We start from the raw sequence: 16,143 nt of genomic DNA on the forward strand, positions 1-16,143 counted from the left end.
AAAAGAAAAAAAAAAATTGGAACCAGCTTTTCCAAAAATTTAGAAGCATGGGGAATAAAAGTATGTGACCACGCCAGAAGCTAACTTTATCACTGTCAGTATAAATAACACTAATAAAAATACAAGGTCTCAGTGTTTTCTAATAATTATGAGTTATAGCTAATCAAAATGCCACAGGAAATGAAAATAACTTGTTGAGCCCACAGACATAAACACACACCCACACACACACCCACACCCACACCCACACACACACACACACACACACACACGCACACACACACACACACACACACCTTCCAGACCACATCAATTCAAAAGCAAAAGAAAAAACAGGAATTATTTTGTCAGGAGAAGAGCTCAGAATTGGAGATAAAACTTAGCGGGGGAGCACTAACCTAACATGGGTGAGGTCCCAGGTTCAATACCCATCACTACAAAACAGCACAAAAACACGTTGCTTCCTTAAGCCAGGCTTGAGGTTAGCTTGAGTTCCGTAGCAAGTGTGAGGAGAGTCTGGGCTGCATAGACGACTGCCTAGAAACCCCCCAACAAGAGAGAAAAGAAGGGCAGCAAGGATGCTTGAAGGTCAGTGCGACCTTGAGTCTCATTCTCTACTGGACTAAAGAGGACTAAGGTTGTGAGGGACATCCCCAGCAAAAATCAAAACACAAAAACAAAAAAATAAAGCTGGGTGTGGTGGCGCACACGTTTAATCCCAGCACTCGGGAGGAAGAGGTAGGAGGATCGCTGTGAGTTCAAAGCTACCCTTAGACTACACAGTGGATTCCAGGTCAGCGTGGACTAGAGTGAGACCTTACCTCGAAAAACCAAAGTAAATAAATAAATAAATAAATAAATAAATAAATAAATAAATAAATAAATAGATGCCCTGTCTGACAAGGCATGGCGGAAGGATGAAGGCTGGTCTAAAAGACAATGAAATCCTTCTCCATGCCTGGACACCAATGATACGCCTCCCACCCTTTGGCACGGATGCCTCTGCATGTGCAGAGCCTGTTCTCCATCCCGGCCAGCCCAGGTACGCACGAGGCTGAAGCAGAGACCTGTGCAGATGCAATCTTGGCCAAGTGCCAACTACCTGTCTCTTATCGCAGGTGCGCGTGTCGGCTGTGGTGGTCCGAATGTGAAATGTCCCCACAGCCTTCTGTGTTTGAGATTAAGCCTCCCTCAACGCCCAGCTAGGGGAGCCTGGCGAGGTGGAGCCTTGCCAGGGCGGTGTGGCCCTGGAGGTGGGCTCTGAGGTTTACTTGTCCAGCCTTAATTAGAGTTCTTAGTGGCTGCCTCAGTCATGCTCTTCCTGTCCTGCTGCTGACGTGTGACAGCGACAACCCGCTGCCTTCACTGCCGTGCTTTCTCCACCACCATGAAGTGTCCCCTCAGACCTGCAAAGCTGAAATCCACCCTTCTCTCCCACATGCTGCTTTTGGTCAGATGTTGTGTCTCATCAACTGGACAGTAAAATTAACACCTGGCTTTTGTAAGTTTTAAAGCATTCTGCAAACACCTCTCTACACTTCTCATTTATTTAAGAACCAACGACTTACCCTTCCAAAGTAGTAACTTCATGGTGTACAAAAGGACTGGCTTCAATGCAACCTAGAAAATGATACCTTTGTCCCCCTTACCCTGATAGCACACTTATCTGAACCCCACAGGTGAAGTTCTGAGAGGCTGGAGTTCATGCCCATGACGTGCGGTTTGGAAATCACTGCTCCCATGAACACAGCTTTCATCACTAAGGTTCTTTACCAACAAGAACGTTCACTGTTTCCTGAAGATAAAGCACCATTTTTCCACCGTCACCAAGGGAGATACTATTTTAATAATCAGTTTTAATTAGGCAAGAGATTAATCAAGGTTCATTTCTGAGGAACTCTCCAAAGACATGTGGAGATTACTTTTGGTTATTATTCTATTGAAGTGAGCACTCAGCTAGGCTGTTAATGAGAACAAACATGAGCAAAGCGCTCTCCAGACCTGAACTGGAAATACTGCGCAAGAGGCCAAACAGGTCCTAAACACATCCAGGCCTGAGGAGACAGAAAAGCGCAATAACCAGATCTCATCTCCACTCTATCTTCGCAAGGTATTACTGGAGAGTAAGAGGAGGCTTGACTGAAATCCTAACAGATGTTCTAATATTGTCATGCCTCGGCCAAATAGTATTCATGATGAACTCTAATACTACATATCTCATATTATTAATGAGACTGATGCTCTACAAATAGCATTTTAAATTATCATCTGCCAGATTTATGTGCTAAATTTGAGTTAGGGTTTTACTTACTGGGCATATGTTTAGTTAGCACCACCATCTTGCCTCATGGGGACCCTTATCTCTCCTTATCGTTCTGCTCTCAGTAAATGGAACACTCATTCATATGGAATTTATTAAACCAGAGTTGTTTCTCATCTCCCTTGTAACTTTTCACTTAAATCTTTAACTCTTCCCAGCCAGTCCTCATCACTGTTTGGAGAGAAGGAGGCCACGGATCAGAGCCGGGGTTGTGGGCGCTGGGCCCAGGCTCCCCCGCTGCTCACGCCCGCGGCGCCCTGGCCTCACTAGGTCTCTCCCTCTCGAAGTCAGCAACACCAACACAAGAAGTCCGTATTTCTTATCTGTCAGTCTGACAAACTCTCCATCCTGTCTTGAAGCCAAATGTGCCACTCCTTGCTTAATTCCCCTCAAATCAACTTAACGTTGTCCTGGCTGCCATCTGGAAAATGCCAAAATGCTATTCTAGAACCTTGCCAAGGCAAACATGTTGACGGGAGTAAGCGTGTGTGCGAGGAAGGGGTCTCAGCCCCACGAGTGTTAAAATCCCTGCTCAGACATCTGACCTAAGAGACAAGAAGCGAAGTGCCCGTTGGTGGTAGACCCTGTGTCTGAGAGTAAAAGGGGACATTTGGAGATGACCATCACGGTGACACGAAGAGGGGGCCTTTGGGAAAATAGAGCACAGCAGAGCTTTTATTAAAGTTTGAAAACACCATCCTCCCAGTATTGGTCCCTCATCAGTGAAAACCACCACTTCACAGCTTCCATTCCCATGACAAGGGACATATGCTCAAAACATCATTCCTTCATTCAGCACCCTATCCAACATGCACACACAAGCACGCACATTTGTCTGTTCAGTGTGTGTGTTTGTCTGTGCGTATGTGTAGTGTATGTACATGTGTGTGAAGATGCATGGGCCCTATGTAACGCAAGCACATCTGGAGTCCTGAGAAACATGTCTGGTGACTCCCCCCATGTCACTCTTAAGCATTACCTCTTCAATGTGGAGTCTCTCACTGAGCCTGTAGGTTGCTCTTTCACTCCACTCGATGACCAGAGATCACCAGGGATGCTCCAATGGGTTACAGGCACACCGGGCCAGGCCTGGCGTTTTATGCCGGGTGCCGTGGTTCTAATTCAGGTTTTTACCTGTCAGTGTTCCTACCGATCACTCATCTCCTCAGCCACCAAGTTTGCCATTAAGTCTCACTTTTTCAAAGATCTCTGATTGCTAGGGTATAAATAGGAGGGACCTTCCAGTCAGCATTCAACACATGACATTCTATTTATTTATTATTTATTTATTATTTATTTTGTCAGTGACATAAAAGACTCACTGAGAGCTCAAACTTGGGAGTGTTCTCCACCTCTGTCTTATCTCCACGTGGTACAATGCCCAGCATATGTTAGCCGTGGATCTAGTGTTGTTGGAGAAAAGAAATATTCAAGCACGAATGCAGTGACAACTTCTATATGACAATACAGACGAAAGGTAAAGGCTGATTCTGGTTTAAAATAATTGTACTAACTAAACAGAGATGTTTCTTTGTTTATAAACATCATGGGAATATTCCCATACATTCAAACCTAAAAATTAAGGGGAACTAAGGTTATGGCAGAGTTTGGTGTGATTCTCCAAAAGGATTAATAAACTATGTGAACCTTCTAGAAAGCATTTCAGCTCCTGCAAAATAAACAAGAAGAAAGAAAATGGCAAAAAGAAATAAAGAAGCAAGTGAGCTACAAAACAAGTGCAGGGTTGAGCTTTTATGTCCTCTGAGAGGCAACTTGTGTGAACTTGGAGCTTTTTATGTACTGTATGCAGGAAAAGTTTCTGAAAATCTTCTCAATCAACATTCTGCACATCGGCATGATTATCACAAGTAACAAGAAGAAAGACACTTATGGGAAACAAAAACTTCAGCATTCTTCTAGTATCTAGGTAATGTCTTGATATCTGATCAATTGCTCTCTCTCTCTCTCTCTCTCCCTGTCTCTATCTCTGTAAGTGTATGTTGTTTTTATATTAAGAAGTCCTGATTTTAATGAATCCAAAATCAGTAACACTCAAGTGCTATAGAAAAATTAAATGAATTCAATTCAAGGGCAAAAATGTCACTTCAAAACAATAAAATGACTGCTGTTCCATGACTGTGGCTGTTTGGTTGGCGTCTTGCTCTTTGGTTTAGCCACTTATTGACTCTAACTGAGCTTAACTTTGAAGGTGATACCAGAGGGATTTTTGAAAAATATTTTTATTTGTTTATTTGAAAGTAGAGGTAGAAATCTAGAAGAGAGACGGTGAGATTCGGTGCTACAGCACCTGCAGCAGCTGAAAGTGACCGTAAGTTGCATGTGCCACCTGTGCATCTGGCTTTTCTATGTGGTTATGAGGAGTGTAACCCGGGTCTTTAGGCTTTGCAGGCAAGCACCTTAACTGCTAGCCATCTCTCCAGCCCATATGATGGGATGTTTAAGTGTCAGACCGAATGCATTAATATTGTCTTTCCCTATTAACTTGCTTTTTGTTTGTTTGTTTGCTTGCTTTTGTTTTTCAATGTAGGTTCTTGCTCACGCTGACCTGGAGTTCACTACGGAGTCTCAGGGTGGCCTCTAACTCATGGCAATCCTCCTCCCTCTGCGTCCCGAGTGCTGGGATTAAAGACGTGCGCCACCACGCCCAGTTTATTAACTTGTTTTTCAATGTGATCCTGTTACAGTGCCTCCGACCTGCAGGAGGCTTGGTTTTGCTTCCAGGGGTGTAGAGGAAGCAGGGAAAGGCAGAACTCAAGCCCCCTGACATTTTCTTATTTCAATTTCTCCATGCCTATTTGACTTAAAGAGTCCATGATAATGTGAATCTGTTACTTCAATTTCATTTTTAATACCCACCCTAGCATCTAGCTTTATGTACTCTCTTCAATATCTGGAGAGATTATTAGAATGTAATATTTACTGATCCTTCTGTGTTCTTTTCCATGGGAAACACTTTCAGTGAGCTTTAGTCACTGTCTCACTGAAAATTCAGTCTCACAAAGCAGCTTTCCAAAAGGAGCAGCTCTTCATGGTAGATCTACATGGTTCTGTTGGTTCCTGTTACATCACCCAGCCTCCACTACCTTCGTATGAGCTCCCATGAAATCTGTCTGGTGACTTCACTTTCACTGCTGGCCAAAATAGAATAACAATCAATTTTGCTATTTGATAGGTTGACAGACTCACATGGTTTCAAACAAAACATCACCTTGTCCTTGTAAACTAAAACTAGAACACACACACACACACACATACACACACACACACATATATACACATATACATATATATAGTATTATATAAGATGTATAATGCATTATATAATGTATGATGTATTTTATATAAATATATATATAATTATGTATGTACATATGGAGGATGTCTAAATGCAGCCAACATCTTAGTATGAGTTGTATAAGAATTTTCTGAACTTTTCTCAGGAGACACAATGGTCAGCAGCTTGGTGTGTGTTTGATGATTTAAATATTTACAAGAGATACATATAATATTAAATATTATTTCTAGGTTTCATTATGTTTTCTAGAAATTCCATTGGTGTGCTGGTGTAAGTAAAGTGATATTTATTTTCTAGTACTATTTCATAAATATAAATCAAAATAAAACTGTAACTACATTTTGGTGAAGATTGAAGCACACCCTGGGGTAAACTGGAAATACATCCAAGCTTGTCAGATTTGAGAACTCCAGCCCGGGTTGACTTGGAATTGACTGTGTAGTCTCAAGGTGGCCTCAAACTCACGAAGATCCTCATACTTCTGCTCCCTGAGTCCTGGGATTGAAGGTGTGCCATAATGCCAGGCTAAAAGTGACATTCTTATTTATTTATTTATTTACTTACTTATTTATTATTTATTTATTTAATGGAGAGGGAGGGGGGGAGAAGAGAGGAAGAGGCAGATAGAGAATCAGGGCCTCAAGGTGCTGCAAACAAACTCCAGACACATGTGCCCCTTGTGCATCTAGCTTATGTGGGTCCTGGGGAGCTGAACGTGGGTACTTTGACTTTGCAGGCAAATGCCTTAACCACTAAGCCATCTCTCCTGCTCTAAAAGTGACATTCGTAAAAAGGTTTTTCTGTACTGTATTCTGGAAGTTTCAAAACACGGTAGAGTCTGCGTGCAGCTGTGGAAGTGTCTGTACGTATTGAATATATTTGTGCTTGACACCACCACTCTTGTCCCTCGCCGTCTATGCTAAAGGAGAAACTCTCCAGTGTGTGCAAGACTCTAGAGCAGGCGTAGAACAGTGACTGAGGGGACAGCTCTGTCCTCATGCTTATGGTAACTGAAGGGGGAGGCTTAACTCTTACAGGGCTCGAAAATCTGGAATCAACTTCCAATCAACCTTCTCTTAGTCACAGAAGTGGAACATAGAATTTGACCTTATTGTACCAGAGAATTCGATAGTGGAGCTTATAGTGGAGTTTAGAAGACAAACTCAGCGAACACAGGGATGTTGGCTGCGTAATTCTCAGTATTCGTAAAATCCCTTTAAGAAATTACTGAGTAGGAAGGGTGATTAAGTTTTGTGACAAGACTTGAAATTCATGGTTTTCAATTGAATACGTTCCAGCCTTTTTCATGTTTTGGCACAAAAAGAAAATAATAAATATTATATTCCCTAGGGAAAATTGCAAGGAGAAGAGAACCCATATGGAGTTGTGTTAGAAAAAAAAGAAAAAGAAAAATTATACTGCCTAAATATTATGTAAAAATAAAATAAAATGCATTGAGAAAAAGAGCAAGTATTGAGTTTTGTGGAAATATTATATAATGTTCCACAGTGAAGTTGAAAGGACTGGATTCATTCAGTGTCTCGCCAGCTGTAGAAGCAATACAAGGTTATTCAACACTTACCCAATTTTTCATAAGAATATTAGGTTCTTCTATAAACATAGCTTTTCTATGTCATTTTACACTTTCAATGACTATGACGATGGATAATTCCCAACCAAGAGGCTTTAATCCTCATTTTTTTAAAAACCTGGGTAAGTTTCCTTTTGCTGAGAATTTGCTTCCTTTTTTTTTTTTTGAAAAACAGCAGGAACATTAGTGTTTATGTTAACAGCAGTCTTACACATTTTACAGTCATTGAAATTGTCACTTGAAATACTTATTTCAACTATCATGCAGTCCTGCAGTTAATATGGTAACCTAACCATGCTGCTCATTTATTCAGTTTTTTCCAGGACAATGTTTTATGCAGCTCATGCTGGTCTCTACATAGCAGAGGCTGGCCTTGAACTCCTGATCCTCCTACTTCCACCTCCCAAGTGCTGGCATTGCAAGTGTGCGCCCCCCCCCCCCCCGGCCCCGTGCCTGGTTCCCAACCATTAAAAATTATGGCAAATATTTCCAAAGAAACACGTGGTTGCAAAGTGAGACAGACACACATCGTTAACCTGCCGTCGTGGCCGGTGCTAAGCGGAAACCCTGGCCGCTCGTGGACGCAGGTGGTAAGCGGGAAGACAGAGACATCACTGCCCTCGGCAGAGCCGCCCGCCGCCCCTGCCCGGCCACCCCAGCCCGCTCCGCGCACCGCACCGCGCACCGCGCACCGCGCACCGCCGGCCGCACCTTGCGCTGCGATCTGTGCTCCTTGGGCCCCTGGACCACGAACTCCTCGGGCAGCTCCGCGGGCCGCTGGTCCTCGGTGAGCGGTGGCGCGTTCCGCAGCCGGCTGCTGGAGGAGGTGTCGCGGGGGCAGAGAGCCTCCCGGGCTGCGCTCGGCGTGTCGCAGGGGAGCGGCGAGGCCCGGACGTCGCTCACCGTGCTTGCCACCTGCGGGGACCGCAGGGCGCACCGTCAGACCCCACTGAGCACAGGCTGGCTCCGCGACGCTGATGCACGGTTAGCACTCCAGCCACCCCGGGCCCCTGCCAACCACCCTGAAGGAAAGGGGACTCTCCTGACCCGCAGATCAGCTCCCTCTTAGCTAAACACTATCCAAAATTTTATTCTGGCCTGCGAAGATTAGAAAATTCAACATGATTGCTGAAAACAGAGTAAGCTAGCTACCTGAAAATATATATATATATGTTACTTCTATTTTAATCTACATTTATCATTGCATTCTGATACAAACTGGGGGCACTGAAATCTGCACAAGTGTAAACTCAGTGATTATATTTAAAAAAGATTGATTAAGTAATGGGTGAAGAAAACTCCAAAGAGATTTTATTGTTGTTTTGTTTTGTTTGGTGTAAAATTACACTTAAAAGGATTGTTTTAAATTTATTTATATGTTTTCAGGTCAATTAGCTGACATTTTTGGAACAATTGTATTAAGAGCTGTGATGGACATTAGGGTGAAAAGGATAGCCATACATTTTTGCATTTATATACACAGTGATTTTTACAGACAAATGATACATAGTACATAAATGAATAAATATGGAAGAACAAGACAATAATGAGAAAGTAAATTTGTACACAAAGGATTTTTTTAATAATTGACAAAATAATCATATAGTATATAATTTGAAAAAAAATAGAGCTACTTAAATACAGGATCTTTTTTTCTGATGAATTGATACAAGAGTTTCACATATTTATCAGCACTAATTTACTTAAGTTAACTAAGTAGAAATGGTTATAAAAATATACTTTTCAGTAGAACACAAAATAATTTACAAAGAAACAAATATGCTGTAAATAAACATTTAACATATTACAACATGCAGGTTGAAAGACCATTTGTTCTATCACATGGGTAACATTGAACAGTCAAGATTAAAATCAAGAAAATCAATAAATAAGAGTGTTCTGTGAGTAATCATCCTAACATAAGTTTATACAATAAGACTACAATATCTTGATATAAGTATTATTGGCAAATTAAATATAAATATATATATTCTGCCCAAACCACATGAAATGATACTGCCCTTATAGAAAAGAAGAGATGTTGTATTAAGAAATCTGTTAAAGGGCTGGAGAGATGGCTTAGCGGTTAAGCGCTTGCCTGTGAAGCCTAAGGACCCCGGTTCGAGGCTTGGTTCCCCAGGACCCATGTTAGCCAGATGCACAAGGGGGCACACACGTCTGGAGTTCGTTTGCAGAGGCTGGAAGCCCTGGCACGCCCATTCTCTCTCTCTCCCTCTATCTGTCTTTCTCTCTGTGTCTGTCGCTCTCAAATAAATAAATAAAAAATTTAAAAAAAAAGAAATCTGTTAAAATATCTGCACAAGATGGTAACTTTTAGATGTGATGTATGACAGTGACCAGAAAGAACTCTTTAAACTTAAATGCAGCATAATGTTTGATCATTAAAATAGGTCTATAGAAGTAGTCTGAATGTCATTTTGTTAGCCTATAAGAATGAAAACAATTAGAAGGAAACATGTGGAAAAGAAATAAAGAAAAAACACTACAAAATCTCAAATCTCAGAATAACAGTTTTCTTTTATGTTTCATCATAGTGACTTTTATTTTTTTTTTCTAATTTAACTTCTCTAAAGTGCCTCTAGTGATGAGACTAATTCGTGGTTCACTGGGGACTACCATCAAATGCATGCTTGCTTACATCTTTGTAAGTACTTCTCGGAAGGACACTAGCAAGAGTGGTTCAAGATGTGGGATGTTGAAAGCTTCCTCTGTACAAAACTTGAAAGATTAACCCTTTCCCAAGTCCACATACAGACGCATGTGGAATGATGGGACAAGTGCTTAGTGATCCATTCCCAGGGGTGCGACTGCTCTTTAAGGTGTCTCCGTGATGAAAGCACGCTGAGAGAGAATTAAAGAGCCCTGCCTGCAGAGGGCGACATTGAGAACAAAGAGACAGAGGAGGAGAATACCACACAGATGTGAGTAAGCTGTGCAGGTTACTGTCTACAAGGTTTTAGGGAAGACATCAGTGGGAATAAAGCCTGAAGTTGTGAGATGTGATTGATCCGCCCATCAAGTAGAGTATGCACATCTCTTGACTGGATCACCACGGAGCTGTCCAAGGGTTCCCGGAAGGTTCCGTATGGCAGCAAAGATCAAGGGGGAGGCTGCAGACGAGACCAGTTGAGGGTAAGCAACTACCAGCTCGTGAGCTTGGTTCACCCAGATCAAGAGTTTCAAGTTCAAAGCATCTGACTAGGAAAGACAGCAGAGGAGCAATAGTGGACTGTGAAGTAGAGACCAAATATTCAGAAAAGATCAATTTCTACAGCAGCTAGGAAACTGGCAATAGTTAAAATGCAACTGCAATGGAAGCAAGCACTGGCTGACCAACAGGGCAGTGTCAGGGTGAAAGAAACGGTCTCCCCAAAAAACAGAACACACTTCAAGCCCACTGAGGAACTGAGCCACCCAAAATACAAAAAGATTGGATCAACTTGACTATGACTTCCGAGGAGAGCAGATTCTTACATGTTCTGTGCAATAGATTCATTTTATGTGTACAGTTCATGCTTATTTCAATTCACTGCCTGTATAAAAATCCATCCAAGCCGGGTGTGGTGGTACACACCTTTAATCCCAGCACTCAGGAGGCAGAGGTAGGAGGATCTCCATGAGTTCAAAGCCACCCTGACTGAGACTGTTTCAGGTCAGCCTGAGCTAAAGTGAGACCCTACTTCAAAAGAACAACAACAACAAAAAAAAAAATCAAAGTCAAAGAACATTGCCTGCAAAGCTAACAGAACAGATCCTCAAACCCTAATTTAAAAAAAAAAAAAAACTTTTTTTCATTTTATTTTAATTTAATTATATGAGAGAGACAGAGAGAGAGAGAGGGAGAGAGAGAAAGGCAGATAGAGAAATAGGGAGAGAGGCTGACCACACCAGGGCCTCTAGCCATTGCAAACAAATTCCAGACACATGTGGCACCTTGAGCAATTGTCTTACGTGGGTCCTGGGGAATTAAACCTGGGTCTGTTGGCTTTGTAGGCAAGTGCCTTAACTGCTAAGCCATTTCTCCAGCCCTCAAACCTTAAATTTTATATTTAAAAAATGGGTATCCTGTACAAAATAAATACACAGAAATCAGTAGCCTTCATATATGCTAACAACAAACACACAGAGGATGAAATCAGAGAATCATTCCCATTCACAATTGCATAAAAAAAAAAAGTACCTTGGAATAAACTTAAACAAGGAAGTAATAAATCTCTACAATGAGAACTTTAAAACACTCATGAGAGAAATCACAGAAGACACTAGAAAGTGGGGAAACATCCCTTGTTCCTGGATTGGAAGAATCAATATTGTGAAAATGGCAATATTACCGAAAGCAATCTACACATTTAATGCAATCCCTATCAAAATTCCAAAGGCTTTCTTCATGGAAATAGAAAAAACAATCCAAAAATTCATTTGGAATCACAAAACACTCGAATATCTAAAATAATACTGAGCAACAAAATAAGGCTGGTGGTATCACCATACCTGATTTTAACCTATACTACAGAGCCATAGTAACAAAAACAGCATGGTACTGGCACAAAAACAGACATGTAGATCAGTGGAACAGAATAGAGGACCCAGATGTAAGCCCAAGTAGCTATAGCCACCTGATATTCGATAAAAATGCCAAAAATACTCATTGGAGAAGAAACAGCCTCTTCACCAAATGGTGTTTTGAAAACTGGATATATATCTGCAGAAAGATGAAAATAGATTCTTCTCTCTCGCCATGCACAAGAATTAAGTCCAAATGGATTAAAAACCTTAACATCAGACCTGAAACTCTGAAACTGCTAGAGGAAAAAGTAGGGGAAACCCTTCAACATATTGGTCTTGGCAAAGACTTTCTGAATACAACCCCTATTGCTCAGGCAATAAAATCACAGATTCATCACTGGGACCTCAGGAAATTACAAAGATTTTGCACTGCAAAGGACACAGTGAAAAAAGCAAAGAGGCAACCTACAGAATGGGAAAAAATCTTTGCCAGCTATATATCTGATAGAGGATTAATATCTAGAATATACAAAGAACTCAAAAACTTAAATAATAAGGAATCAAACAAGCCAATCAAAAAATGGGCTATGGAGCTAGAGCATTCTCAAAGGAAGAAATACGAATGGCATATAAGCATCTAAAAAAATGTTCCACGTCACTAAGTCATCAGGGAAATGCAGATTAAAACTACCTTGAGATTCCATCTCACTCCTGTCAGATTGGCCACCATCATGAAAACAAATGATCATAAATGTTGGTGGGGATGTGGAAAAAGAGGAACCCTTCTACACTGCTGGTGGGAATGCAATCTGGTCCAGCCATTGTGGAAATCAGTGTGGAGGTTCCTAAAACAGCTAAAGATTGATCTACCATATGACCCAGCTATAGCACTCCTAGGCATATATCCAAAGGACTCATCTCATTTCCCTAGAAGTACATGCTCAACCATGTTTATTGCTGCTCAATTTATAATAGCTGGGAAATGGAATCAGCCTAGATGTCCTTCAACTGATGAGTGGATAATGAAGATGTGGCACATTTATACAATGGAGTTCTACTCAGCGGTAAAGAAAAATGAAGTTATGAAATTTGCAGAAAAATGGATGGACCTGGAAAGGATTATACTAAGTGAGGTAACCCAGGCCCAGAAAGCCAAGCACCACATGTTCTCTCTCATATGGGGATCCTAGCTACAGATGATTGGGCTTCTGCGTGAGAAGGAAAATACTTAGTAGCAGAGCTCAATAAGTTAAAAAGGAGACATAAAGGGTAGAGAAAGGAAGGGAGGAGGGTACTTAATAGGTTGATATTGTATATATGTAAGTACAATGATTGTAATGGGGAGCTAATATGATGGAGAATGGAATTTCAAAGGGGAAAGTGTGGGGGTGGGGAGGGAGGGAATTACCATGGGATATTTTTTTATAATCATGGAAAATGTTAATAAAAATTTAAAATTTTTTTTAAAAAATGGGTATCCTGTGCTTATGATAATGCATGACATCTGGGAATGTTTCTTGCATTATAAAGATAACTTCAATTTATCTTCTTCAAACTGTTACTTAGAAATTCTTCAAAATAACTATCCCAGTGAAAACTCTGGTTCTCTGTTGAAAGCTTGCAATCATACATCTGGAAAGAGTCTATGAACTTAATGGTGGCAGCGTTACCCATAAGATTTCCAGTCTCTATCAATCAATTGTTAAGTATACTTTCTGGATAAGCCTGGGGGCTTAAAGGGGTCTGAGAATTCCCCAGGTTGAATCAGCAGAACCCATATAAACAGCTGGGCTTCCTGCTCATGCTTGTAACCCCATTCCTAAGGAGGAGAGAGACCCAAGGATCTGTGGGGCTCATGAAAATAACAGCAAGCTCTAGGATCAGTCAGAGACTTGGGCTCCAAACAAGAATGGGTAGACACAGGAGAATTCCCTGGATGCGCTTGGAAAGCACAGGAAAAAGAAGCAGCCACGATGGTGCAGTGGAGAGGGTGGGGCAGAAAGTCGTCCTCTCATCTCCACATTGTGCTGGGGCAAGTGTGTGCACATGCGCATGCATGCACACACTCACCGAAATACACAGCTGAAAAGTACATTCACTGAACTATTATGAGCAAACTTATTCCACTGACTGGCAGGTACTGTGACAATGTTAGAAGTTACACAATGATCGTTCGATACTGACTGTCCCCTTTCTCTCCATTACTTCGTTTTCAATTCTGCTTTCCCATGCAAACTTGAAAGGCTCTGTGTTCATACAGAACCTTCATCTTGACTTTGAACATATAAAAGATTAAATCTTTCCAGATTTCTCCCTGAGGTATGTGTGATAGGTACATAATTTCTTTATAAGTCAAATAACAACTACTAACAATAGTCATAAAAGTTCCAGCCCAATCTCCTGCCCCAAAGCACTGCTATGCAGAAATCACAACACCGGCGCTCTAACTGGGAAGAAGCTGCTTCATACGAGAAAGGAGTTCAAGGGTGGTGAATTGCCCTCTAGTGAAAGATGAAACAAGCGTCCTGATATATGTGGATATTATTCAGCCTAATAGATTTCCTTTTCTACATGGAGCTGATTCAGGCAGTGTTGATGTGCCTGGTATGGGTGAGCTATTTGCTCTCAGATTGGGGTTAGGTTTCTCACTTGTTTTCTCCACAAGTTAACTTCCTGCAATAAAACGAAATGCATAAATAACATTCACTTTTGCCTAAAGACTGACCAAACAAGATTCAAAAGCTGTATATGATGTGACAAATGCTTGGCTAGGAATATTTTGTACTGTTAGAAGTAAACATTTATTTAGTTATGAATGTATGTGTGTGTATGTGTGTGTGTGTGTGTGTGTGTGTGTGTGTGTGTGTGTGTGTGTGCGCACACACACCAGAGTCTCTTGCTGCTGAAATAAACACCTGTCCAACTTCACATGGGTACTGGCAAATTAAATCCAGGTTACTAGCCTATAACCTCTGAGCCATCTCCCCAGCCACAACGAGTACTTTAAAAGTGTACGTTTTTAGTCATTTCTTGGCTAGAGGTAGGTAATGGGCTGGCTAGGACTTCTTGTCACTGCAAATGGAACTCCAGATGCATGTGCTGGCTTTGCACGGGTACTGAGGAATGAAACCCAACCACTGGGCCATCACCCAGCCCACCAACAATCTACTTAGAAAGTCTATTTTTCAAATTGACGTGCTTATCTGAAATTTTACATACACAAAAACATAGGGAAATTGTGACTAACTCATTATAATGCTTATCTAACTTACAATACTGTAATGTAAACACCACAAACACTTGTGAAAATGACTAAGAAGAGAATTTCCATTAATGAAATATTTTCAATACATTATATTTCAATACATTGGCTTCTTCCCAAAAGACAGATTTATTTTCATTCAAATAAAAAAAAAGCTTATTATATATCTTACTCATCTGAAGAATGAGAGTTATTTTTTTTCCTTTCAACTAATAACACCTTCTTTTTTACAAACATAACATAAATAAATTTAATTCATGGTACCAAAAATAAAGCCTTGGGATTTATTATTTCTATAAGACTGACTTTCCTCTTCTAAACTCCTCAGGAATGTTAAGTTCCTTAATGTTATGGAAACTGTGCTTTTGAAATGTTCAAAAGTAAATCCTTTCTTTAAAATTCTTTATGACTTTGGTAATGGGGCACTTTTCTTTAATCACACTGCCAATTATCCTGGATGTGTGGGCAAAAATGAGCAAAAAATGAAGCCTATTTTGACAGAGATCTGTCTTGTTAGTGAGTTTTACCTTCTTAGGCTAAGTAATCATTACTGGCATCTCTGAATATAGTTAAGAATGAAAATTGATTCTTTTCTATATTGTAGGATCACAAAAAAAATTTTAATCATCTGCCTCTCACCCCCATTCTCAATGCAAACAAAAATGAATGTCTAAATACTTGTTAACAAAACATCAGATATGTTAACAAGCTCAAACATCAGATTATGTCACAATGGTGCTGAACACATACTGGGATTATTATTGGACCCCTACTTTTAAAGATCAACATGGTGGGTTTTTACCCATCTACAGAGAACAAACATAAACCCGCCAACAACAGCCCATAATCTATGATACATCTGGGCTATCTCAGCTTTTCCAGCTACCAGCTATTGTGACTAATCTAAAAGCCTCCTTTCAAATAATTGTGTGGAGTTCTCCAAGGAAGCACCTCATAGCTAGCTGCCAGTTGCTCTAAATTCTATCTTCTTTATTATTAAATCATGTGCCATTTGGGTCTGCAATGGTTTCTCCAACTTCACTACCAAAAGTGGTTTAAAAAAAAGAAGAAAAGATGATTATTGTCAAATAGTCAGAGCCATTGTTGTTTTGCATGGACAGCTACAG

At 40.8% G+C, this 16,143-nt stretch overlaps 1 protein-coding gene across 14 annotated transcripts in view; it reads right to left on the minus strand.

Annotated features, from left to right (window-relative positions):
* The window catches only part of Adgrl3 (adhesion G protein-coupled receptor L3), a 482,809-nt gene that overhangs the window by 457,476 nt on the left and 9,190 nt on the right, over positions 1-16,143 (minus strand). For 13 of the 14 annotated variants that reach the window (XM_045130208.1, XM_045130202.1, XM_045130200.1 and 10 more), the window contains exon 2: positions 7,939-8,142. The exons of the other annotated variant lie outside the window; for it this stretch is intronic. In XM_045130208.1, the coding sequence (XP_044986143.1) occupies positions 7,939-8,142 (204 nt within the window). The remainder of the gene's footprint in view (positions 1-7,938; positions 8,143-16,143) is intronic. 14 annotated transcript variants of the gene reach the window in all.

This window comes from Jaculus jaculus, chromosome 11 (genome assembly GCF_020740685.1).
Source record: "Jaculus jaculus isolate mJacJac1 chromosome 11, mJacJac1.mat.Y.cur, whole genome shotgun sequence".
NCBI lineage: Eukaryota > Metazoa > Chordata > Mammalia > Rodentia > Dipodidae > Jaculus > Jaculus jaculus.